Source organism: Abramis brama (assembly GCF_963993115.1).
Source record: "Abramis brama genome assembly, chromosome: 12".
NCBI classification, from domain to species: Eukaryota; Metazoa; Chordata; class Actinopteri; order Cypriniformes; family Leuciscidae; genus Abramis; species Abramis brama.
The window spans coordinates 8,800,575-8,827,465 of record NC_139974.1 but is presented as its reverse complement, the minus strand read 5'-3'; the positions used below and the strand labels follow the sequence as shown (position 1 = coordinate 8,827,465).

The 26,891-nt window shown below is 36.1% G+C and overlaps 1 protein-coding gene across 1 annotated transcript in view; it reads left to right on the top strand.

Moving 5' to 3' along the window:
* Window positions 1-26,099, top strand: part of stx1b (syntaxin 1B) — a 41,376-nt gene extending 15,277 nt beyond the window's left edge. The window contains exons 2-10 of the mRNA XM_084130037.1: window positions 823-897; window positions 4,390-4,489; window positions 12,775-12,849; window positions 14,421-14,494; window positions 15,233-15,341; window positions 15,612-15,685; window positions 16,883-17,020; window positions 18,915-19,025; window positions 20,561-26,099. Of these exons, the coding sequence (XP_083986163.1) occupies window positions 823-897; window positions 4,390-4,489; window positions 12,775-12,849; window positions 14,421-14,494; window positions 15,233-15,341; window positions 15,612-15,685; window positions 16,883-17,020; window positions 18,915-19,025; window positions 20,561-20,641 (837 nt within the window). The 3' untranslated portion in view covers window positions 20,642-26,099. The remainder of the gene's footprint in view (window positions 1-822; window positions 898-4,389; window positions 4,490-12,774; window positions 12,850-14,420; window positions 14,495-15,232; window positions 15,342-15,611; window positions 15,686-16,882; window positions 17,021-18,914; window positions 19,026-20,560) is intronic.
* Window positions 26,100-26,891: the final 792 nt, after the last annotated feature.

The window sequence follows — 26,891 nt, the reverse complement described above, 5'->3', positions numbered from 1 at the left end:
ATTCCAGCTCACCCTCCTGACTGTCACTATAATCCATGTTTTCTCTCTGGACATAGCCGTTTCATCGGGTGCGAAGCAGTGTGCTTGAAATGAAGAGTTATTAGTTCCCAGTAAAGGTGCAGCGGTTGGGACGGGGGATGGTCTTTATGGCTACACACACACAGGAGAACGTCCTATTCCACTCAGTGTGGATTGGTCGTACAACTAATCTGAGATCACCCTCCAGCTATCCCCAATTCTCAAACCAATATGTGAACACAATCAAACAATCTTTTAAATGTGACACCGTGTGCTCATCTGGAAACATGTGATTTGCATTGGTTTATTAGACTGCCCTACTTTATTCTATATGAGAAATGGAGAAGCCGCTGGATGTGTTGAATACGGTTGCTCTTTTGTGTATATGGGCCATTAACTCATCACTGTGTTCTTGGCTGAGAATGAGATATTGAGTCACCAAAAACAGCAGCAAATGATTATTCTGCATTGATGGAAGAAATGCAGATTAATACTGGTGATTGCTCTTTTTTGAGCAACTGTCTCTTTAAGATGAATCGCTATTGTTGTATTCCTCCTTTGTAAGTCGCTTTGGGTGAAAGCATCAGCTAAACTAATCCAAGTAAATGTTAAATCATTTTATAGTAATACACTTTTCCTATTTACATACCATTTACGGTAGGTATTTTGCCCAACATTTCATTTTATTTTCACTCCATGCTTGTCCAAGTTATTGCCCAACATTATAAAAACTACTAAAGAAATTATTTTTCTTGGATTGAGATTATTAAAATATTCTAAGTGATGTTTTTGTTTTCCTCACAGGCTAAGGACAGTGACGACGATGAGGAAGTCGTTCATGTCGACCGAGACCACTTTATGGATGAATTTTTTGAACAGGTAATCTTTATCTTTAGGCAAATATCATATCCAGTTATGATTTATGCAGATGTAGCTGATTTGATTTGCTCATCGGGTTTTGTTCATATCAATCTGTAGTGCTGCTGTCATTAATGCAAAAGAGAGACAAACCAATTACTAAAACATTCTGAGATTCATGTAAATATTCGATTTCAACTTAAAGCTGGAACACACTTCTGGGAGGGGGGGGGGGGATCAATTACAATGAGGAGAAACAATATGTATATTTTTAAATTATTAATATCATCATTTCACTCTAATGCTAAAATTCTGTAAGACAATTACTTCATAAATGAATAAAGCTTTATCGTCACTATTGGCCAGAAACCTCGTATCTCCATATTTTGTCTTTTTATTATTTTTTTTTCATAGATGTATTACAATTGGTCACCCTTTACATCTGTCTGTGGGTTTTGCAAATTTTTAACCAATGAAAAGGATTAAAAAGAGCTTGTGACTAAACCTCGTAACTTCATTGGCTCTTCAAACTGTTGGTAAAACCACGTAACTACACCCCGCCTCAGGTCGTTTGCAGTGGAAGTTGTTTGAATAAGTACAGCATTTTCTCAACAAACACTATGGGCCAGATTTACTAAACAGGACAAATTAGCATGAGAGCACAATTCCATAAAAGTGCAGATGGGAGAGGAAAGTTCTGTGCGTGATCTACTGATGACGTGCAAATGAAAGAACAGACGCAGCCGGATCATTTCCATAATGACCAACGCAATCGGCCAAGAGCAACGCAAATTAGTGTCTGGTTTAACATGCTTTTTTGGGGCGGTAAATAATGCCCCAAATACCAATAAATTGACCAGTGCAAACCATAGTAAATCACCTTGCGTGATTCATTTAAATACTCTCCTCCCATAAATCTTGTGTCTGAAAGGGAAACTCGTACAAATGCATATGCAATAAGGTCAGCCGCAAAAATAACCCTGTCCTGACAGTAGTTTTTAAACGCCAAAAGAGGATTTGTGCTGGCGCGAGCTGTTAGTAAATCTGGCCCTATATATAAAGGCTACAGTTTTATGTATTTGAGGAGCAGAGAAGAGTGTCTTAGTGGGGTTTTTTTGTCATCGAGTCATAGCCAATACTGCCTTAAATAGCCTGTGCATAGCACTTCATCTTTTAAAATGAGATTTTGGCCAAATAGAAAAAAAACAGAGCGTCCACATAGCTACAGTAAACGTTATAACCTGCAAGTTGATGAAAACGTAATGCGATGACCTTTACTGCCTCAGAAGGCCGTTCTAATAAAGGACAAAAACACGACATTCACTAGTCAATTTTATTTGAGCTTGATTTTGGTAAAATGTAAATATAATGGCACATGCACAAGTATATTATCATATAAAAAATCCACAATATCAACTTCGACAATAGTGTTTAATTATTTAAAAAGTACGTTTTTTTCAATTCCTTAAAAGCAGCATACAAGATTTCAGACCTTGGGCCTATGTCACGATATGAGGTAAATCCGGCCCAGAACACACTATTTGATTTAAAAAATCTGAACAGATTTTAAAACACTACGCATCATACATTTGCTGACTTTATAAATGGTTACAGAAAAAACCTGGGCATCATTAAAGTAAATACATATCAAATACTACCAGACTTTCAAGTCATTCCAAACACAACAAACTCACACAGAAACACGCATCTCATTGACAGAAGATGCATGACAAAAAATGAAAACAATGTGTTTTAAAATCGGCTCAAAATATTAAATGTTTGATATCCTATCCTCTGACTGGATGGAATCATAGTCTGAAGCCAAAACAAAAAGAAAGTTGTCTGTGCCCAAATGCCCATCATACACTCCGTGATCCGACTGCACAAAATCTGCAGATTTGCCCTGACTTTCAGCAACTAGCGTTGACTCGTCCAGACTGTAAATCAGGGCAAAAAAAGTTGTGTAGTGTATTTCAGCCTTTAACTTCTTAAACTGTAATTTTGATAATATAATTTGTAATGAAAACAATCTACAGTAGTGGCCAAAAGTGATGTACGGAGGGGATATTTGTTTCTGACACTACAAGTTTGATTTAACTATTTAAATATAAGGAAAATATTTAATATTTTTTTATATATTTTAAATATGCTGGAATAACAAAACACTAAACTTGGTTAAGTTATTTATCTGACAAAATTATTTGGCAAAAAAAAAGAAGCAAACTACAGCTACAGGTTTTATTTTACTATGCATAAAAAAAATGCACAGAAAAACAAAAAGCTCACCAGATAAAGCATACATTGACTGCAACAGACTAATATTAAGTTGGTTCTCTCTTGTTTTTGCACGTGTTCATAATTTCTTTGTATGACAGCCAGGCCAAAAATTATGGCCGAACAATTTGGCTTATTTTATTGCGTTATCACAAACAAAGAGTTTACTACAAGCCCAACTACGCTTACAAAATCTTTTATTTATTTAATGATTAAGTCAAGGCAAGTCACTTTCATTTCTATAGCACTGTATATGATACAGATTGTTTTAAAGCAGCTTTACAGTGATAACAGGAAAATTATGCATTTCGCTGTTGTTGAAGTCAGTTCAGTGTTGATTCAGTTCCGTTGTAAAGATCATCAATTATTAAATTAGTTCATTTTATCTATATTGTTGAATATTAAGTGTCCCCAACTAAGCAAGCCAGAGGCGACAGTGGCAAGGAACCCAAACTCCATCATGTGACAGAATGGAGAAAAAAACCTTGGGAGAAACCAGCCTCAGTCGAGGGGCCAGTTCTCCTCTGGCCAACGAACGAACACGGTGTGATTATGATTCAGGCTGCATCACAAGTCAGAATCGGATTCGTCATGCCAGTATGAATAATATTTGAAGAAAAAAAAAAGAATAAAGGGTGAGGATGTCAATTTTCCTTGGCCGGACATCACTTTTGGCCAATACTGCTAGTAGATTCAAAATGATTAAATCTAAGAAATAAAAAAAAATAAAAAAAAGTCTCTTGGCATTTTTTCCCATACTGTTCTTTATTAGGCTACTTGAACATAAGGAAGCATAGTAATTCATTTTTATGCAGTTCACACCTTAAAGCAGTTTATTTCCTGCATGCTTTCTTCCAAATTATGAACATTGATCGCAAATACATTTCTACAGCTAAGCTAACATTTAATGTGACATGAAATAATATGGTATCTGTAATATGGGATATAGAAATATGATGAAAATGTCAAAATGTTTCATTTTTTATTAATATATAATCTAAATATATAATTATATTATAAATATACATTATTATTTTTATTATGAATAAATACAAATATTAATTTGCTCCATGTTATTCAAGCTAATTAGCCAATTACTTTCTCTTTTTCTCTTTTTTTTTTTTTTACACAGAGTTTCACAATATGCAAGTAGTCATTTAGATTTAGTCCTCTTTCATATAATTTGCAAATGTCACTATATGGATTTTGAGCATTATTTAACGCATGTTCTCTTGACAGGTTGAGGAGATCCGTGGCTGTATTGAAAAGCTGTCAGAGGATGTAGAACAGGTCAAGAAGCAGCACAGTGCCATCCTAGCAGCACCCAACCCTGATGAAAGTGAGTTCCACCCATCAGTGCACAGTTTTATCCAAACTACTGCCTCTGCTTTTCCACTGACAGTGTAAACGCTTTCACATTCATTTCAGTGTGGTTTAAAAATGAATATTCTGCCTCTTGAATATGGTTGTTTTTCAGATCACAAACATGAACATGTATGTGACACTTCATCAGTGAGACGTTCAGGAATACAAAAAAAAAAAAAAAGTGCACATTTATTGTATTACCTCCCCCATATCTCCCTCTAGGATCTATCCATTCGCGCATACAAATATAAACCTAACACACTGACACATGTTTGTAAATGCATCAGGGCAACATGACACATTTTTACATTAGCTTTTAACTCCACCCACGTTTTCAACATTAAAAGTGATGAACTGTATATATTTGCATTGTCTACTATACTGCTCGCCCTTAAAAGGATCGTTCACCCAAAAGTGAATCATTTACTCATGTTCATTGCATAACATATGACTTGTGTGTTATATTCAAAATCTTTACATGGGAATTTAAAGTCACATGTAAACTTTTATGTACAGAAGGTGAGTAAATGATGACAGAATTTTAATTTTTTGGGGGACTGTCCCTTTAACATATGTACAACCTCTAAAAAATGATCATACATGCATATTCGGTCACAATGCAGGAAGGTTTGAGGGGTGCAAATTCGATAAAGTATTTATCACTTTTTGGAAAGCACCAGCTCCATGACTTGACTGCAGTTGTGTGGTAAGATATATGAGCTCATTGGTGAGCCTATTCAAGCCTTTCTCCAATACCTTGCATTTGCGCCACCCACTCTACAAAAGAGTCGCCACATCGCTCCAAGTGTTTGTTAGACCCAACCCACACACCTCATAGTGCACCAGCCCACACTGCATATAGAGGCTGTTTCTTCAGCTCCGAGTCCTCAAATGTTTCTAAAAAATCCTGCTCACCTCATCTTTCCCCAGCAACAATCTTCAATTACGGCAAATGTCTATGAGTGTTTGAGTCGTTCCAGTACTGTCTGTGACTAATGTGTGAGGTCATTCTGACAGAGCAGCTCTTTAGTAAATGTGCAGTAAGCCAACTGTTTCCAAATCAGTGCAGTTACAACGTTATTTAATGAAGAAATGCTTTTGTGGAATCTGTTATTTTACAGGCACTCAAATATTGCTTCTAAATTAACATTAAATAGCAAATAGACAGTTTTTAAAGGTGAAGTATGTATTTTTGTGTGTACTTTTACCCCATTTAATAAGCAGAGACAACCATAAGTATCCTTATTCATAGGCTATTTTTTCTGAAAAGCAAGTGAAAGTCATTATTTTTGCAATTCCTATTGGTGGCGCTAGTGCTGCCGAAAATACATACTTCACCTTAAAATAGTAATCAAACATCAGTTTCAGGGCAAGTTAAATTTATTAAAATTTAAGTTTATTCGCTTACAAAAAAAGGGCCATAGTCATTCCACATTTTTTTTTTTTTTTGGACATGTACCATTTAAAATGGAAGTAAATGGTGCTTTCATTCCTGATAGCTTTTTAAACAAATCATCTGAGTAAATGATTTAATGAATCACCCAAAAAGACAGTCACTTATTTCATTTCTGATTGAATTAGTGTTTTTAAACAAATCATTTGAGTGAATGATTCAGTGACTCTTGGAACGCTGCTCAGCCAATCAAATTCAAGGACCAGAACTGTTTAATATTGTAAATAACCACACAAAACATGTTATAAGAATTCTATTATATTAGTCTCATGTTAACCTGTTTAATATGGAAGTATTGTGGCTATACTATGCTTATGGCTATATTTTAGCATGTATTACCTGCCTCTGTTTACTTCCATTGTTAGTGCTTTACTATAACTACACATTTTTCTAAACTATTTTGTTGTATCTGACTTTATGCCACAAATGCCGTTGATACATCTTATTGAACACACTGAACCCAAAACCCAGAGTGCCCTCTGAAGCTGCCTGGCTTAGATCCAAGAAATCCACAGCCTATGAATGACTCAGCTGCTATAGATGAATCTTTAATAGATGACGTCTCACTGTGTCTGACAGTTTTGGTTCAGTTTCTTACATTTGACTGCATGTGATTCGCTTTGATTTCAATGCATGTTTTCTTTGTTTCTGTTAAGTTGTTGCATGCATGTATAAGAATATTATTTTCTTTCTTTTTTTTCTCCTGTTCTCTTTTCTTTTGCTTTCCCCCCTGTCTGTTTTCACCATGCTGCATGAAGGATGAAGAGAACCTGTGGAAGTTGAGTGTCTGTCTCGATATCTGTGTCAGTGTGAACCGGAAACCTGAGGAGAGGTGGAGAACATATTTATTAAACTAATTCTTAAAGGAATAGTGCACCCAAAATGAAAATGTTGTCATTATTTACTCACGCTCATGTCGTTCCAAGATGTTAGGAAGACTTTTTCATACAAAAGTAGATGGCGATTTATACTGCCATGTTCCAAAAATGACCAAAAGGAATGATTTTAGTAGTCATATGGACTATTATACTGTTTATTATACTTTTGTCCTTTTTGGTTGTGTAAATCACCATCTCCTGTTATTTATGGAAAAGGATGTTCAGACATTCTGCTTAAGAACGACTTTTGAGTTTCGCTAAATTATACAGGGAAAATTACTTGAGAATGAGTATATAACATGATAAAATTGTCATTTATGGCTTTAAATGTCAAACTTAAGTTGTTTTCCTTGCATTATTCTCCTTCAGTTTCAGTAGTGTTGTGTGTGTTTTGTAAGTTATTGAGCTTGTAATTTTATTTTTATTTAACAGATGCCTTTTATCCAAAATATCCTACTCAGAATATAATGACAGGAATATGATCTCAGTCTCTGGCAAGTTCATCGGGATCAAGCTAACGTTTGTGTACTTAGATCTTTAACCAAGACTGTAACACCATCCCCCTCACCCTCAGTAATACAGGGTTATTGTGATCTCAGAAACATTTTTGGGTCAGTGCTTCCAGAAGCTAATCCACAACTTCTATGTTAGCAGCCCAAGTTCTCCATTAATACACCCCCACCACAAAACCAAAGCATTTCATGGATTTTTTATTATCCTTTTACTGAGGTCACCCTACTTTTACATTACGTTTTTGTGTATGTGCTACTGTACAAAGCTAAATGTGCAACGTTTGTGAAAAAGCCAGCTTGCTAAAAGATGAGCGAATCCCTCTCTTTTAAATTCAGCAATTGTGACCTTGAGCAAAAATGTTAACCTCTGTTGGCTCTACGGGTGACTAATGGTTACCTCTTTGCCCTAGTTCATCAATTCACCCAATCAGCTTAAATGACTAAGTTAGCCATCAGAATAATAGCACATAATGAACTCCTGCCCCTAAAAGTTCTCCATGTTGCCCTGCAGGTGAGTGACGTTAGCAAGTAAAAATGAGCTGTGCGTAGTTTACTTAGCTGAGGGGTGATGATAAATTGGACGGTTAGCTTTTCTATACTGCCAATCCTTGTGGGTTGAGAACTTTTTGTGTTCTGGATGGATTTTGTTGGATGATCAGTATTCTGAAACAAACATAAAAGCATTGCTATAAGTGCTCACTTATTTGTTGGAATGTTTTGCTAAATGCATTTTGCAGTAGGCGGTAATATGTGGCTAAAAATAATAATAAATAAAAAACCCTGCTGAAATTACATAATCTTTTTTTCTTTAAAGTAGACATCAACAAACACCATATGCTACAAAGAATTCAGGTTCATGTAGTTTATCTATCTATCATAAATGACTAGTAAATTCATATTAGATAAACATTAGCTGATAAAAGATCTTTAAAGTCAGTCATTAATAGACCGAGCCAGACCTGTAGAGCTTTTTTACCTCAAAAAGGTAATTTTGAGAAGAAAAAAAATCTGCAGAATTCTGAGAATTTGTGAAAAATATTTAATAAACAAACATGCAGGGGTAGATTTTGTAGAACTGTATGAATGAAAATTTAGCAGAAATCCTAAATCTCATGTTTCTGCAACAGGCCTGATTTAGCAATTTTGTGGCGACTGCTAACCGATATAAATAAAATCACATTCAAGATCTATTAAAGTGCTGGTTAGATGTCATGTTAAACAGTGGGTGTGACAAGAAACATTCTCGTCGGTCAAATCGATCTCTCGACCACATGAGCAAAAAAAAAAAAAAAAAAAAAAGCTGACATGAGACAATGGCTTGTTTAGAACAGGAAAGAGCAGGACTGCATTTAGCTGTCTGTAAGGACAACAATGGTGTAGCGGTGTGCAAATATTGTGATGCGAACTCAGTGACAGGAGATACATTACACTTTTGTTAATTCGATGTACTGGCCACACCCTGACTACAGCACTTTAACGGACACGAGTGACTAAACAGATCATTTGTTTTACAGGACAGCATTGCTTTTTAAGCACTTTTTTACACTGTTTTGTTTGTCATGTACTTTTTTTTTTAAAGCTTAGCTGCACTATGTAACTTTTTTGTGTTCAAAATTTATACAATGAGCGAGTACATCATGAATCCATTTTCCAAACCGTGTTTTTGTCTTATCCTGAATTATCTATTATATTATAAGTGTTTATGAACATATATATTTCATATATTTTTTCAAATAAGTTCCGGCATACTAAATTTGGTCAATCCAACATGCCAATCAAAATAAAACCCAATTGCCGAAAGCTAACCATCAATTAACTTAACTAAAGAGATAATAAATTTAGTCAAATAGATCAGTTCTGGCAAATTTAACCTTTCAACACTCCTAAAAATGAGGAAAACGTAATTAAGGACACACAATTAAAAAGTTTAAAGACATTATGATCTCCTTTAAAAGCTAAAAAAGCAATCATCCTTGGGAACAGAAAAGTTCCCCTAATTGAAGAATCACCGGTATTTACTATGAAACACCAATCAATAAATTACTGTTCACAACGTATAGACGTATAATTTATCACCCTTCTTCCACCCGCCGCCCACCGTCGATCCCCTGAAAGTGATCAGCAGGAGCCACAATATTGATGACCAGGAGGAGACGCTGAGTGATTTGAAGTGTGAGGCTTCTATAAATTCTCAACCCAGCTTATTAAAACTCTATTTAGTAATAAGTTGTGTATATGTATTTCAATTTTGACAACACATGGAGTGAATTATTTAACCAGCATTTATTGGCATGGGGCATGGAATGTACATATTCTTAATTTTGGCAGACGAAATCTGCTACGCTGCTGCTAAGAAATGTAAGTACATAAGGACATCCTGCTGCAAGAATACAGTAAAACCCCAATAGCAGATCTCTACAGGTGGCACTTGGGAGGAGGAGGGGTAAACACAAGTTTTCATAATCACACAGCATCATGTGGATTAGGAAGTACGTCTGGTTGGCTAATGCCACAGTGTTATAGGAACAAATCAGCGCTCGGTTAGAGTCACGACTGAACTATGTATAGGCTATATGTTATGCAAAACACAGAAGTACATATTTAAATAAAAAAATTTGAGACTTGCACATACAGTGCTTAGCAAATTTATTAGACCACCTCCCAATGTAAGGTTCGTTTGTGCCACAGCTGCTCTAATGTAACAGTATTGGTGATTACCAAAATCATTTTTTATGTTTCTGTAATGGTTAATCCACCAGTATGTGTTGTCTCTTTAGTCACAGTTGGCCAAGTCAAAGTCCGGACTTGAATCCTATTGAACAAATTTGGGATGTAGTGGATTCAAAGATAGATCGCACAAAAGTTTCTTCAAAAGCAAGTATTTGGGAACAACTAGAAACTATTTGGAAGTTAATATCAACAGAGACTGTGGAAAAGTACTGTACATAAAAACAATGCCAGCAAGAATGCAAGCTGTTACCAAGGCCAAAGGACGCCATACAAAATATTAAGTTTTTTGGTTATTATGTGTGAATATTATGTGTTATTTAGTTGTTTCAGTTTGTTCAGGGTCTCTGCAGACTTTTTAAAGTCAAATTTAAGTCAAGACATAAAATCAAAAACCTTTTAAGACCCGAAGAAATCAAAATTAATACTGTGCATTAGGGGTGTGCAATATTGACAAAAATGTGTCTCGATATTTTCAAACTTTTGTTGATAATAATTAGATAATATTTTACTGATTGTGTTTTTGTGCTTGGTGCCATGGCTGGTTTAGGCCTGTTGTTGACAGCTGACTCACGAAGATATTCATATTTTTCATATTCTATGCAGTGGTCAGTTCACAGCAGTGACAGAAATACATTTTTTTTTATTAAGGGGTAATATTTGCCACATTAAATTGATTTCCGGGGCATTTTCACCTATATATGGACATTTGTAGATGTATACATCACCTTTTATGTCAAATTCTAACATTCAAATTACATTCTATTAGAATAATAACACAATACCACTGTTACCAGTCAAATTAAATCATTAAACCAAAATCCATCTTTGCAGTGCAGAAGTGACACAGAAGCGGCATCAATATATTTACACTGTATTTACAATTGCATAAATAAAGCTATTAGATTGTTTGTTTTTTATTCAGTATTTAAATATGAACTGATTTCTAATTTTAACGTTTTAATTAAAGGGTACTTTAAATGTGTAACTAAAACCGCTAACTAAAAAGGGAGTCATTCATTCAGCCGATATGTTCAAACTGCTGATTCATTCGGGAAAGAAGCAAGTGATTGTTCATTAAATCATTAAATTGATTCGTTCAAAACGGGGATTTCAGTCAAAAAAACATCGCTCTCTGTTGCACTGAGACTCTGCTATGGTTTCATTTTGAAATTCTCATCTGCGAAATAAAGGGAAAACAAACAATATTGACAATATTGTTTATGAAATGTGACTCACAATGTTCATTTATTGTTCATTTAACTGTTATATAAAATAAATATCACATTTGCAATCGTGCACGGGAAAATGGCACTCTTGCTGATGTGATATTGTATGATAACAACATAATATGATATAAATATAAGGCAAAAAGTCATTTGGAGATATACCTATAACTGCACTGACACATCACGCAGTGAAAGCAGAGACAAATGCGATGTCAGCTCACAGTGCCTCGTACATCGTTAAAACAATGATTACAATATCATAATAGACAATACACATCGCACACCACTACGCACATAAAGAATGAACTTACAATTGAACTGATATTTATCAACTTGCTTCTCCTCTCCGCCTGTTTCGCGTGCAGGAGACAGACGTAATGCTGCCGCGAATGTGACGCGAAATGTCACGTGAACAAGCAAATCCACAAAGAAAGAATAAATAAAAAAGTACACTAATTAGATAGTTTTAATTTGGAAAACATTTAGATATGTCTAAGTCAAATTGCCATCGAAAATTTAAGACCTTTCATAAGTAAAAATAAGACTTTTTATGGCCTTAAATTTAAAAAAATCTAATTTAAGACTTCCGCGGAAACCCTGTTGTTATTTGCATAATAAATGACAATAAAATGTTTAGTTTTTAAACAGGTTTTTGACAGATTCCTAAAATAGTTGTGTTTTCTCTTTATTATGACGTGGTCTAATAAATGTGCTAAGCACTGTATATTATGATAAATATTTCAGTATGAATTTGCAAGTGCTTTATTTCTCTTAATAAATGCACAAATAATCCCTGATGATAAACTGATATTGGCATTAATACTCGTAGAGGAAGAAATGTCATGGTCATCAAACTCATGGCTGGAGAAAAGAGAGAAAGCAGCGAGGGATTGGATTAGTCAGAGGAAAGGAGAGTGTGTAGGTGGGAGTTGAAAAGGCTGAGGTGGTGTCCAGGGAGTGAATGGCACTGCAGTAACTATCAATCAACATATGACTGCAGCCTGCAGTCTGTACACACATCCACCGTTTAACAAGAGAGCACTCATTTTTCTCTTTAAAGAACAAGAACTTTATATGGCCTGAGATATTTTCAAAGGTTAAAGTCATAAAAACTAATAGACATTGCACTACAAAAATCAGGATTGTTAATCTGTATTTTGGTCATGTTCTCCAGTAAAACAATGGATACATTATGTAAGATAAGAAAACTTTTCATAGAATACATCTTGAACTAAATTTATTTTTGCATTTATTAAGCACAAACCTTTTTTGTTAAAATATATTCTCTAAAAAAAGTCTATATATCTATCTATCTATCTATCTATCTATCTAAATGCAGTATGTTGTCACATGACTTTGTACCCTATATAATGCAACCAGTGCTCATTAACTTATTAACTCAACATTATATGCATTTAAACAACTTCTCTTTTGTATTTCCTTGTGTTTTTATTCTGCAGAGACCAAGCAGGAGTTGGAGGACCTCACAGCTGACATTAAGAAGACAGCCAATAAAGTGCGCTCTAAATTAAAAGGTATAAAAAAACTGAATTTTTTTACTTTATTAGCACTTTTATATTTCTGTATGATTGTTTTAGAAAAAACACACAATTATGTAAAATATCGAATATAAATATGGGAGATCAGTCTGAGATGGTGAACATTCTGGCACTGTTCTTCGACTCTTTGAATTTAGCGTGAGAAAATTAGAAAAGTTTTTTGCTATTTAGCTATTTGCAAGTATACATGAAGTTTAGTCCTCTAAAAACTCCTAAAATCTTCATGCTCACGTAGGCAAATCTAATTTGGAGTCTTTGCTTCAAAAGGCAGCCACCTGAGGGAAAGGGAGTTAAAGCAATAGAAAATTCTTAAGTAGGAGTTTGGACTAATCTCTTTTGAAGTGTTCTCCTTCTGAAGTCGTGCAGGAAAAGACAAAAAGTTACACTCCACGCCAAGAACAAGATAATATTTTTCAGCAACTTATTCAATGACAATATGAGTGTGTAATTAAAAATTGAAAATTGATTTTATTACACCACTACCTAATACTTGGAGAGAGGTATCAGTAAGCATTCTCATTCTTCTCAATGGCAGTCGATAGAGCTTTGTTTATGTGCACTATTATATCTGTGAAAACTTTACCAGCTCTCAGCCCCGAAATTCAGCGGGTTGAGGCATGATACGTTTGGGCATGAGGTTGCGGGTTTGCGCACTCGTTTCGAAATTATATAAAATATCCAGGGTTGGATTTAGTTTGCAATTTGGATTATTTATTTTCATTGATTAGATCCCATGAGTACTAATAAATGCAATTTCAACTATTTCTGAAGTGCTTCTTTTATAAAGAACAACGCTTTCTCACATAATGCAGTGAAGCAGCCCCTGCATGAGTGAATAATTGATTCTCGAGCCATCGATATTAACCAATTTAGCACCACCGCCGCGGACAGCACCTGGTAACGTCGCACGTAAGACGGAATATTTTAAGCAACCTCCTAAGGTGTAGTTCGGCGAACACGCCTAGAAATATTATACCTTTAGTTAAGTTATACCTTTAGAGTCTTCGTAGCGCGCTAAGAAACAACGTTATCTGGAAATCCAGCCCTAAATGCCATGTGAATAATCACTTTGGAATCCTTTAAATCTTCTCCATGCAAGTATAGACCACAGTGACGGTCATTCTGATAGCAACTTCATCTACACTTTCATTGGTATAGCCAGTGACACATGGTGCACACAGCTCCATTAGAACTGAATGGAGTGTGAATCCCATCGTCTCCTGAAGTGGACAGTGAGATCTATTGTTCTTCTGAGATTAAGGGACTTGTTATTACTCTGGGACCACTTTGTCTGACAGCTAGTGTATGCACTTTCATTGTAACAGCTCAGTCCGCCAATTACTTTTTCGTGTTGTTGTTGCTGTGCCACCTCAGTAACTGTTGTAACCAGGTAACCAGGGTGAGACAGCTGCTAAATGAAATGTCAATCATTAAAATATGTTGAAGGGGCGATATTTATCACGGTCACTGCATGTGCATAGACTTGGTTTTAGCACAGGCTGTTATACTACAATTTATTATATTCAGTTTATTTCTCTATTCCACAGCAATCGAACAAAGTATAGAGCAAGAGGAGGGGTTGAACAGATCATCTGCAGATTTGCGGATCCGCAAGACACAGGTATAAAAATAATGACAAACACCATTGTAATCTTCTAAATGCTTGCCAAAACATTATTTACAATCTTTATTCTCCTAACGATAATCATTGTCAATCTATTCAGTCAAATCAACGTAATGTGTAAAATAATTGACAAGGAAGAACTTAAGAATTTATTATTGTTAGTTTAGTTGTCTATTGTCAAGCAACGTCACAACTTCTTATATTCAATATTCAATTAATAAATAATCTTAGAATATTACTTTTACAGATTAACATTTTTTAAATGTTAAATGCTCTGATATCAGACTTATCATTCGTTATGAATAATGTCCATCAAGTTCCACATATGCATGTATCTAAAAATACATGCATTGAGTCTTTCACTTGGGAATAATGTCATAGGAAGTGTTCAGGGGATATTCAAGACTTTCAAAGCTTTTTTGTTATGTAAAATAGCAATATTCAGCAAAACAGTAACAAATCTGACCTTCAGGGTGTCCAGTGAGCTCAGAGACTGACATACTTCCTGTGAACTCTGCCCTCCCTCTGAGCAGCTCTGTCAAACACCCTCCTTGGCACCATCTGCTGTTCAGAAACAGAATGTGTGCAGTAATCTCTCAAACTGCAGCAAAAGCAGGGGCCGATTTCACAATGATCACACTTGGCCCTCAATATTATTATCCTGAGCCGCTTACTGTCAGCGAGCGCATTCACATCCTGATGTGCAGCCTCAACATCTCTACCTTTATCCCACAGCATTCCACGCTGTCACGCAAGTTTGTGGAGGTGATGACGGAGTACAACACCACGCAGTCCAAATACAGGGACCGCTGCAAGGACCGCATTCAGAGACAACTGGAAATTAGTGAGTTCTGCTAGTACGCACAAAGACACACATATACCCCCATGCAAAAGTTGAGAAACATCCTCCACATTACTGGAGCGCACAGTTACATTTTCACTACAAATCTTACTAACTTAAGCAACAAAAAAAAGCTATACAGCATGTTACTGGATCAAAAGCATGACCTGTGCGCCATATTCTACCCGTTGATCTAATACAGGAACACAAATCTGATCAAAATACCCAGTATGCACCATAATGACACCATGTACTTCTAATATTTTTAATTAGCTGGCAGAACAACTACCAATGAGGAGCTGGAAGACATGTTGGAGAGCGGGAAACTTGCTATCTTCACTGATGATGTAAGTTTAATAGTCGGAAATCAATGACAAACTCATTTTCCTATGACTTTCGATTTCATGAAAGTCATAATTTCAGGTCAAATTTAAACACTTGCACTTTAAAATGTAATTTTACTAAGGTCCAGTCACAAATAGCAGCCTGAGCCCTTACGATACTACTCTGAATGTACACTTTTGCCATATTATCTGTTGGGTAATAGTCCACTGTAAAGTGCAAAGCAGCCCTAAAGGAAAACTAACTTCTGAAAATTAAAACGGTAAATGAGACACCCTACAGCAGTGGCGAGGCTATATAAGGGCCAGGGTGGCACTGACACACTCAGATTGATGTTTGGTTCACCCAATCAAATGACACACACACAAAAAAAAAATTTGTGGGGAAATAGAAAAAAAATGTATGCATACATGACAATAATAATCACTCAAATACATGCATTTAGTGGATGTCACTCCCGAAACCCTGCAGCGTGTGCGTGGCCGCTGGTCAAGCATGAAAAACAAAAGTTTTATTCACATTCTGAATAAATTCAAAAATCACATTCTTCATTTATCACTTCTAAGCGTGCAAAGAGTGGTCCCTTAAAGTTGTCACTCTTAGTTCATCACGAAGATGCAATCTCACAAAGTTATAATCAATGAAGCAATCTATACTGCACAATAATAAATATCCTATTTACATAATGTCTACTACCACACTTTGTTTTTTATAATGACGGATTTGCGAACGTGCAGAATTCAGCACTGGACAAAAACTCCGGCTTTGAGCAGTGAATGGATTCTGACTTAAACACCTCTGATTGGCCGTTGCATTCAAGAAATCAACAGATATGTCTACGACTGGCTGGCATTAACATTGCTTAAACATGTTGTAAATAGAAACCTTTGACACTCTCCAAAGTGCAAACACAGATATGCACTGAATCGTTTGCCAACACGCCAGTATCCTATTACACAGAAAACTGATCCTAGTCCAGCAGTTATGGGCAGCAAATTTCTGGCCTCGCCACTGCCCTACTCATACACTTCCCAGACGTGGGAGTCAACATCAAGTGTGCTATTTGAGACAGAAACTATGAATTTGGTTTCCATTTGTTTCACCCAATCTGTATGTGCAAAAAAGCTATGTGCAAATGTATGTTGAATAATAGTAACTTAACCTGCTGCCATGAACTTTTTCTAATATTCTCTGTTTAACAGATCAAAATGGACTCCCAGATGACCAAGCAGGCACTAAATGAGATTGAGACCCGACACACTGAGATCATTAAGTTGGAGAACAGCATCCGTGAGCTGCACGACATGTTTGTGGACATGGCCATGCTGGTGGAGAGTCAGGTACAACCAAGAGTCCAGCATTTCATCGGAGCAAAAATGCTTGTTCAAATGCTACCAATGTAATCGTGTCACAAAAGTCCCTTCCACAAGGCTGTTAGTGAAGTACTGTATATAAAGCAGTGTTATTCAAATGGCGGACTGCGGTTTGGTTCCATCCGGACCACGGGACATAATTGCGGCATTTTACCGTTTCTACAGATTAAAGTGAAAAGTGCGGTTCACACCACAAGCACTCAGGGTTGTTTATGGTAATGATCTTTTGGAGCTATATCTATAATATTTTTATCTAGAGCCAAAAGTGTTTCATTCAAGCCCTTTCCGCTCCGTGCGTGTTGCTTCTCTCTCTCCCTCGCTAAAAACGTAAACCACCACATTAAGAGCTGCAGATGACAAGGTTATTTTACCAACAGTAGCAGAAACACGGTGAGCAGAAAAATAGATACTTTCGCTAAAACACTGCAGAAAACGAGAATGCAGCTAATACAATTATTTTTATCTGTCATTAAGATGACTCTTTTTATGACTTTTTTCATACATTTCGCATTATTAATAAGCATATAAAAAGCATTTCATAATAAACAATGTTAGAATTTGGAAAATTATTTAGAGATGGCAAGAGAAGGCAAAAAATCTTTTAAATTACTAGTTAACTTTGTTTTGTCCTCGTGATGAGAGTTATATTATGAGAGTTAGATTATGTACATTGTTTGTTTTTAGTTGTTTATTGCTTTGAGCAAAATATAAAAATGTCCCATGCTTTTCTTAAGAGGCAAACCCTTCAGCCCCAGTATGTTTTCTCAGTCTCAAGACCTTCTATGTGCCATATGCAAAGGTGTCTAAATGTAATTATTATTATTTATTTATTTTTAGCCTGCTAAAATATCTAATCTAACCTTTTTATATTCATATACAGTTGGGAGAAATATTTACTTTTTTTTGGTAAATTTTTTGTCAAAATTCTTAGATATCACTGTTTTGGCTCTCTGGGCCCAAGATTCTCATCTTTGATGACTATTTTGAGGTGTTTTTTTTTTTTTTTTTTCTTGTACAAAGTACTATGGCTGCCTCGATGGAAATGTTTCATAAAGTTTGTCCGGACCTCCACTGGGAAGAAAATATAGAGACCGGACCTCTTGGAACTTTAATTGAATACCCCTCATATAACGGATTGTCGATTTGAGAAATTTTGCCATTTATGTCCTGAAGTAATTTACTTAAAGGTATAGTGCAGGGCAGGCAAAATTAAATCTCTATCTTTGTTAACCATTACGTCATTCCAAACCTGTATGCAGTGTCATTTAAGTTTTATTTATATGCTATTTTATTTATATTGCATTTATTTGAGTTATTTGCCAAGGCATAATTTAAAATTTTCATTAAAAAATTTCATCTAATATTTATATTTTATCAGCTTTATTTCAGTTAACAAAAACTATTTTTAATAGCACAATTCATAATGGCCACTGTCGGGCTTGGCCAATGATACACAATTTTTGAATTCTGGATATAAACACGGACTGGACGAAAACTAGACTTCATTGAGCTTCAAAGTGATGCTTAATTTCAAATGTAATTCACAGATAGCAATTTATATATTCCCACGCAACCAATGACAGTGGAAATTGTTTATGCAACATTATCCTTGTAGAACATGATGGCATTCTATAGCAGTCCCCGCGGATCAACCTGGGGTTAAGGGCCTTTTCTCAAGGGCAAAGAGGTGCACTCAGTCATCACTGCTTGTGGGGTTCGAAATCAGAATGAATAAAGCGTTCAAGCGAATCTTAACTTTCAAGTCTTCTGATTTTTGCATTGGATACAGTGATTGTCATGTGTGTATGTGGATATTGTGAAGAAGTTGTTTTTTTGAAGTGCCTATTTTTGTCATTCACAGGGAGAGATGATTGACAGAATTGAGTATAACGTGGAACACTCAGTGGACTATGTAGAGAGAGCAGTTTCTGACACCAAGAAGGCTGTCAAATACCAGAGTCAGGCACGCAAGGTAAAACACTATCAGCAGTTACACCTGACGTCATTCAATATTATGCCCTTTGTGTACAATGATTCATGCTTTCTAGAGAACATAGGCTCAGTCCTAAGCTGTCATGTACAAAAAATTAGTAATAGAAGAGCATTTTGAAATGATTCCTAAACCACTTAAACCATCCAAAGAAAAACTATAATGCTCCTATGCCACTCATTGGTTCTTCAGCAGATAATGTCTTCTCCCAGCTTTTTTGCTGCAGTTTTGCTGGCTAACGTCCATTGCAGTGGTTTAAAGGTCGCAGACTCTTGGTGGTATGCCACCTACTTCTATGCTTTCTGATAAGTCAAATTCTGCAAATGTGTTGAAACATAATCTTTACATTTATTCACTTACCAGAGCTTCAGAAATGCCTGGATTAGAATTGTCAATGATTGATTGATCTACAGTTATTTGCAGCTAATAATCAAATCAATTAAGGATACTTATTAAATAAACAAATGATAAAATCATTCAGATTAAACCATGCACATTGCAGCTTCTAAGTGCAACTTCTAAGACAAGGGGTCACAAATCCCCAGCAAGCTATTGCAGGTCAAATTTGAAAACATGATAAATATTTTTGGTTTTTGAAAGCCAATGAATTTCATCAAACCAGGGTAGCACACCTCATCCAGAAATACTGTTTTGACCAATTACAGAATGGTATACAGTAACACTAAACTCATGTTAAGAGTACCGGTAGGTCAAATTGTCTGTATGTACTGTAAAGTCCAGGTTCTAAGCTTTAAAAATGGACACTTGTTTGTTTGTCAAGCGAGTAGTTGCTTATTTATTTGGAAAATACATTTTTTCACATCATATATTTTGAGGGAACTTTTGTGGACTTTTGTGTCTTGGTATCGCTCATTTTAGATTTATACACCCCAAATTGGTCTATAAAATAAACAAAAAAGAAAAGCATTGATTGGTCTCTTTACATGTCAGTCAGTTGATCCAGAAAAAAGCTGCAAAGTAAATGTTTATTTGCTTCAAACTTTCATGTGGTTTTTATGTCCAACAACAGCATTTCCATTTAGTTACCTCTGTTTGGCATTAGTCCCTTGGCACAATATATGTACAGCTTCCCTCCATGGCATCATCACATTCATTCAGTACGTTTTCTTTGGAGATTCCAAAGTTTAGAATGATGTTAGGACTGTATTTAGCCTTTACAGTTACGCGATATCTAATCACCACCTTCTCAAACGCAGTCAATGTTTAATACATTCAGTATTCAAAGGGTCAATGTCCCAGAGTGGGTCCTTTCATCAATAATTGAATTAGCTTTTAATTAATTTAATGATTTACTTTGGTAATGGTTTAATTGTTCATGGTTTCATTTAATGATTTAAAGTGTGGTTAAGATGAGGTGATGCTACTTAGATTAGCTGACTGTGTATTACTGCACAATCGAGTAATAGAGTAGCTAGATGAACAAACCAAATGATTGTTGATCTGTTGGCTGTTTAATTACACATCTTTTTTTCTTTCTCCTTTTTCACCCTCTGCAGAAGAAGATCATGATCATCATCTGCTGTGTAATTTTGGGAGTGGTTTTAGCGTCCACTATCGGAGGAACCCTGGGCTTCTAAACGACATGAAGAAAGACAAACACTTGGAAAGCTGAGTGTTTTATCCACTTAAACACGAGATAAGGAAACTGTCATAAAACGGGGGTTGGGTAGGGTTATAAAAAATTGAATATTCAAAAATCAAACAATCAAAAAATAAATAAATAAAAGGAGATGTTACGTACTAGCTGATTTAAAATATATAAAAGTGGGTTCAAATACACATAATATTTACAAACTGTACATGTAAATGTATTGAACATAAAAGCAGCACATGGGTTACTACCTGTAAAGGAATAAAACTCAACTTTTTTTTTTCTTTTTTTTTTTTTGTGTCCTTTATTTTTGGGGGGGCCTCCAGGACAGTGCCAGCCACTGCTAAATTGTTTTACGTTCCGGCAGAACACGGTGTTTGACAAACCATACTAGCATTACGAATACTAACCAACTGACTGCATAGATGTTATAGACAGTAGTACTACTCCGATTTCAATGGCCTAACGTTCCGAGTGGTTGCTTGCATTCAGATGAAATCTCATTTTTTACCATATTAGCTCATTACTGATGGAGTGCTATAGATTAAAAGCACCGTCAACCTCATAGCTGAATTTCAGTCTTAATAGTTTTACTGTGGGCAACTGTAGACAAACAAAGAAAAAAAGAACTAAGAAGCACACATCATTGTGAATTGTGAGAGGAAGTGATATCGGCAAGTTTGTACATAAAGATGATTTTCTTTTGACTTAATTTGCTGTACTGTAGATGGTAGGCAGTGAAGTAACAGACATTTCATTTTAACATATAGAAAGCTGGGATCGATAGGGTGGCAAACTGTTGAACTATGCAGTTTTGATAGTAATTTCCCCCCACTTTTTGAATTAATTCATGGCAACCTTATGGAATGATTCTGAAAGATTTCTTAGAGGGAACATTTTGAGAAAAGAAAATGTCAATACTTGAAACAACACCTAACCTAAATATTATCTTTTGGAGGGTGGTTAGGTCTGCTGAAATTAATATTCCTTATTTTCCGGTTAATCGTTAGTTTTGCATTTTTTATTTGCCTTGTTTAATGAATTGCATATATATTTTATGTTATGATATAAAGGATAGGCTTGATCGGGACCATTTTGGTTTTGAAGGATCGATTTGGGAGTTTGACGTTTTTCACCTGGTGCTAGTTAATGAAGAGAGACTAATAAAATTAACTACTAGGACATGATAGTTGGATCTTATAAAATTCTACATATCTGAAACAATGAGATGAGCTCTTGATGAGCTATCCGACTAAATATTTATAAGTAGACGCATTCTTCAGTTCGGTTGAAGAAACTTATAGGACACTTATTATGCAGCGACTAATTTTCACAAACTTTATATGAAACAACTCAAATCCAGCTCTGAACGCCAGAGAGACAGCATCTTGTCAAGATAATGCTAGCTTAGACTAAGACTCTTTGATTTTGTCCAAAGATTTATTTATTTATTTTTTATCAAACAGCTGTATCATTAATTCTTTGCATCCTTTTCTTTGCGGACAGAAAGTGCCAGCTTGGTTAATTATGTACTGCTCGTTTTAAATTCAAGGGCTAAAATTTAAAACCAAACTTTAGCTCTGTTTTTTGCTTTTGTTGATACAGAATCCCTCTTGGCTTGATTCATATTCGTCGCACTCTTAGAACGCCCTCACCCTCATGTTCATGACGTTACAGAACATGTATCAACTCTCAAAGTACACTCACTCCTTTTCTCAATACGGACTTTATTTTCCATGTACTGCTTATCATAGAATATATAACAGGAGCCCCCCCACCCCGTCCCGCCACCCCTTTACCTACCTGATGCGAAGTAGTAGGGAACAGGAACGTTTTTGGGGATATACACTGTACACCTTTTAGAAAGCCTGAGGCAGAGGGCCGGGACTATTTTGCTTTAATCATTCCAGTAACGTCCAGCATGTTTTCTTTCAAACTTCTGTGTATTTAGTGTCGAATCACTTACATGTATGGTAAAATGAGGTAAATATGTATGTCGGTGTTGTTTTTTAGTAGACGATATAGCTGGAAGGCCCTTATTTGTTAACGCATGCAACTTTCGCTTTGTTAGTTTGCATGGCTCTCGATCATGTGTGCACTTTACAATCAAAGAAAACTGTCTTATGCCGCCACATTTTTGGGTTGTACCGTTTTCCATTTTGTTAATATGTTTATTTGTTTTTTTAATTTATGATTATTTATTATGAATCTCTAAGGGTTGGATTGGGGGTGGGGGGGATTGACTTCATTTAAGATTTCTCCTGCCTATTTCATCATGATCCTGACGATGCTGGAGTTTTACCGTGGTCCCCATGAATGTGTTCCCTGTGGATGTGCACATGAGTACAAAATCTGTTTGTTGTCAGGTATTATGTTCTTAAACCACATTCATAGTGTAAAACGACGTATTGCCCCCCCCTCCTCGCCCTCTGGAAACACTCTGGGTACGAATCATTTTTGCGCATCTTGTTCATTTCCCCTTCCCCTGATGTGTTCCCAAACTTGATTGTTGTGCTTAACTGGTGATGATATGTGAATTCTTTCGTAAGACTATTCTTTATTGTGAGTCGTGTGCTGCGGTGTCGAATTGTGCAACTCAAAAGGCCATGTATGCGTGCCCTGTCCCTTCGGCATTTTTCCTTTTTTACGTACACGTTGCTGTATAAGTGAGCATGAGCATTTGTGTGTGTGGATGTGTGTGTGTGCTCGTTTGCTGTTGGAGCCCTCGGTCGCACCGCAACGCTAACTGGCGTCGGGCGCAAGGGTCTTTCTCTGGTCTGCCGGTCTATGGTATGCAGCTCTAGCGCTCCAGTTTTGTGCCGACTTCATTCAAATGTTAAGAAAAGTAATAAGACTAAAAAGCCAAAGCGTTATGCGAGTACAGAGCACAATGTTACAGTCAACTGTATTGTGTAGTCCTCCCCACCCATAAATCTTGTGAACTATCTTGCGTATACATTTACTACGTTTTCAATTCCACTTCTTTCAGCGACAAGGTTCTCGATATAAAGGTTTATTGATTTATTTATTTATATTCATTCTGAACAATATGTATAATGTATACTACACAAGCTTGTTCCTTTTAAAGCACTTTCTCCAAAAACAGCTACGTACAAAACAAATATGTTGTGTGTACTGTATGTTGTTTTTTATTTCTCCCCTCAATGATGCTGTTTATGTTGCCATTTGCCCCTTGTTCAGCTCACTTGCATTGCTTCCTCTGTGCTGGCAATACATTAGACGTAGACATTAGATCAGCTCTGGTTAAAAGAAAATGAAATAAAAAAAAACTGTATACTAACATGGGCACAGATCTGGATGAACGTTTTCTCAGTTGTCTTATTTTCATTTTTCAACACTGTTTTTGGATGTTCGTCACACAGACACTGATATGACCAGACAGCACTGGCATAACACAGCACATTGAGAAGGCATTTTGTAAATGGGTGAAAATTACAAACTACTTATATATTAAAAAAATGATGTACCTTTTAGAGTTTAACTGCATAATAGTCTTTTTTGGTTGGGGTTGTTGAGTGCCTCATCACTGCAGGGGAAGAAAAAACCCTTACGCCCAATCTGCACGGCGAGCGAGCGGTGATGCAACAAAGCTAGAACGCTCCCGCCATGATCAACGAAGCCGTCTCAGCTACGTAGACTGCTTTGTGTATTGTAATGCTCGCTGCTTAGTTTCCACATGTGCTTTAGCTGTCTATGAGATGCAAAGCACCTGACTGACAGCTCTCAAAGACTTTGACGTTAACGGATATGACTTCTCGGTACCCAAGACCTGCGATTGTGATTTTTCTCAACAGCCCCAGCCATGATCCTCCTTAATTTCATCCTCTTTTGTGTCATTCCTTTGATGTATATTCCCATTAAACTTTATACCAGTATTCTTGCTTCAGTGTTAGATTTAGAACGAGGAAACAGTTTGTGGAGATGGTGCTTAAACTGTGATTTCAGCAAAATGATCATCAATTACAGAGGATGGCCTGTAATGATGTGATGAAAACACTATTCTAATTAGAACGGGAAGATGACTGGATAAGGATGACATAATTGAATTATACCATTATCAAATGTGATGAATTATATAACTACAATGATTTAAAAATCCCGAGAAGTTGTGTTATATTAGTAGTAATATTGAATGCTCGCGATTTTGTCAATCTGAACTGAATCTTTGTCTTGTAATTATTGTAAATATTTCAAAGAGAGAAAAAATGATTTGCATGTCCATGTATAAAACTACTAAAATAGTTCCTGTCAAAGTTGTGAGGTTGATTGATTTTCTTGTTCTTTGCCCTGGTCGCAGTGCTTTGCTACTGACTGCTCGCTTGTCTTAAAGCAGTGATGTCAAGGGTGCTCTATAACGGAGAAAAGTTGAGCAACGCTTTAACATCAGAATCAATACAATATGTTGTCGTGTTACCTCAGAGAGCCGTTGGCGGTTCAACTCTGGGGGAAAAAAGTGCTTCCCTCCATGTACACAGGTCAAATGCACACAGTCTGTAGCTTCCATGCAACTTGACTGCTTTTCTTGCAGAGGTCCACCATATTGGCAATGTCAAATTTTTAACAAATAGTGGCATTTTCATGGTATATGTTTGGACGCTTTCACAATAAGTGTCGGTTAGAAAACCTTGCTTGCATAAACTGTAGCATGGCTGAAGCTCAAAAGCTAAACGTAACACGGGATAGGCTCTGGTCTTATACAAAGGAAGTAAAAGTAAATGGACGTTTAAAAGTACAGTAAGAAACAATAATGCTCGAAGCAAACAGAAAAACACTCATCTGTGCAATACAAAGAAAAGGGCTTTCTCACACACACATTTGAAAGCACGAAAGAACGCCGACTTCCATCTTATTATGGGAGCTGAGGGAAACAACAGCCACTAACCGTGGTTCCAGCCGTCGTTTTATGTGTCGCCAACTGTCTTCTCACCCCACTAGGATCTAAGTTGAATGTGAATTCAGGGCAGAAACCACATTGAGATGGGCACCAAGGATGGGAAGGAAGAAATTAAATCGATTTCTGCAACTTTGACTGGAATTGCAACTTCTGTCTTTTATTTTCTGTGTGTGTATGTGTGTACTGTATTGTAAAAAAAGGAAAAAGATACAAACAAACAACCTAACTGTCCCTCTCTCCCCCCTCTCTCTTGTAATACTGTTTGCTGTTCTGTTTGGTTAGTGTGGCGTACCAGTATCCCTCTCCACCCCTAAACCCTTTGCTATCTTCCTCCCTTCTCTCACAATCTCTCTCTCTCTCTCCCTCTTTTCTCCATGGATCTTTAAGATGAGAACTCTATGCAGATGCTGTCTTTTATAAGTGTGTCAAAATTTTAAGTTGAAATGAAAAATGAAAAAAGAAAAACCCCAACAAACAGATATTATGAACTGAAACAAAAAATAAAGAAAAACGATTGTCCAGTGTACAACTGCTGTAGTTGTCTTCCGTATTTTTACTCCTTTCTCAAATCATGGGCAGGGGTGGGGGAATTCAGTAACATAACAAAAGAAGCTTGTATAGCCTAAGCATTAAACATGTATATTGACCTTTGTTTTGCAGTGTTTTTGAAGTTAACTTTCACGCTGCACTGCATGGTGTAGATGTTTAGATGTTTTTGACAACTTTCTGTAAAAAGTATGGCCTGCACTGAAAAAAAAAAATTGGTATAGAAATAATTTTCACTCAAAAATTGCTAACAAAGAAACAGCATGTAACACTGAATTAAACGTGAAATTTTGAAGTAAAGACTAAAATAGTATTTTATTGTAAAACCTACTCTAACAATCTTTGTTTTATTTTCAACTTTAAAAAAAACACTTTTTTACAGTATGCTGGCAATAAAAAACTAAAATCAATAAAGAGATTTTGATCAGAACGGCCACAGTGGTTGCAGCATCAGGTTTGATCCTCACCTTTTATTCCCTTAATAACACATAAAATGTTTGTGCAAATGTAAATTTATAACAATAGACACCTTGGTAAAAATGACAGAAGTCACATCTGAATCAGTTGATGAAATAAGATGCCCTCCTAGTAATTGTAACTCAACTGTCATTTAGCAAACTAATTCTATCTGAATAGTGCTAAAGATGTTTCATCCACTGTAAAGCGTTGGACACACTTTCAATTAACTATTAAGCCAGCCACATTCACCCCAGACCCCTGTGTGCAAAGTAGATAAAGTTATTTCGAAAGATAATGGGGTTTTGCTCAATTATGT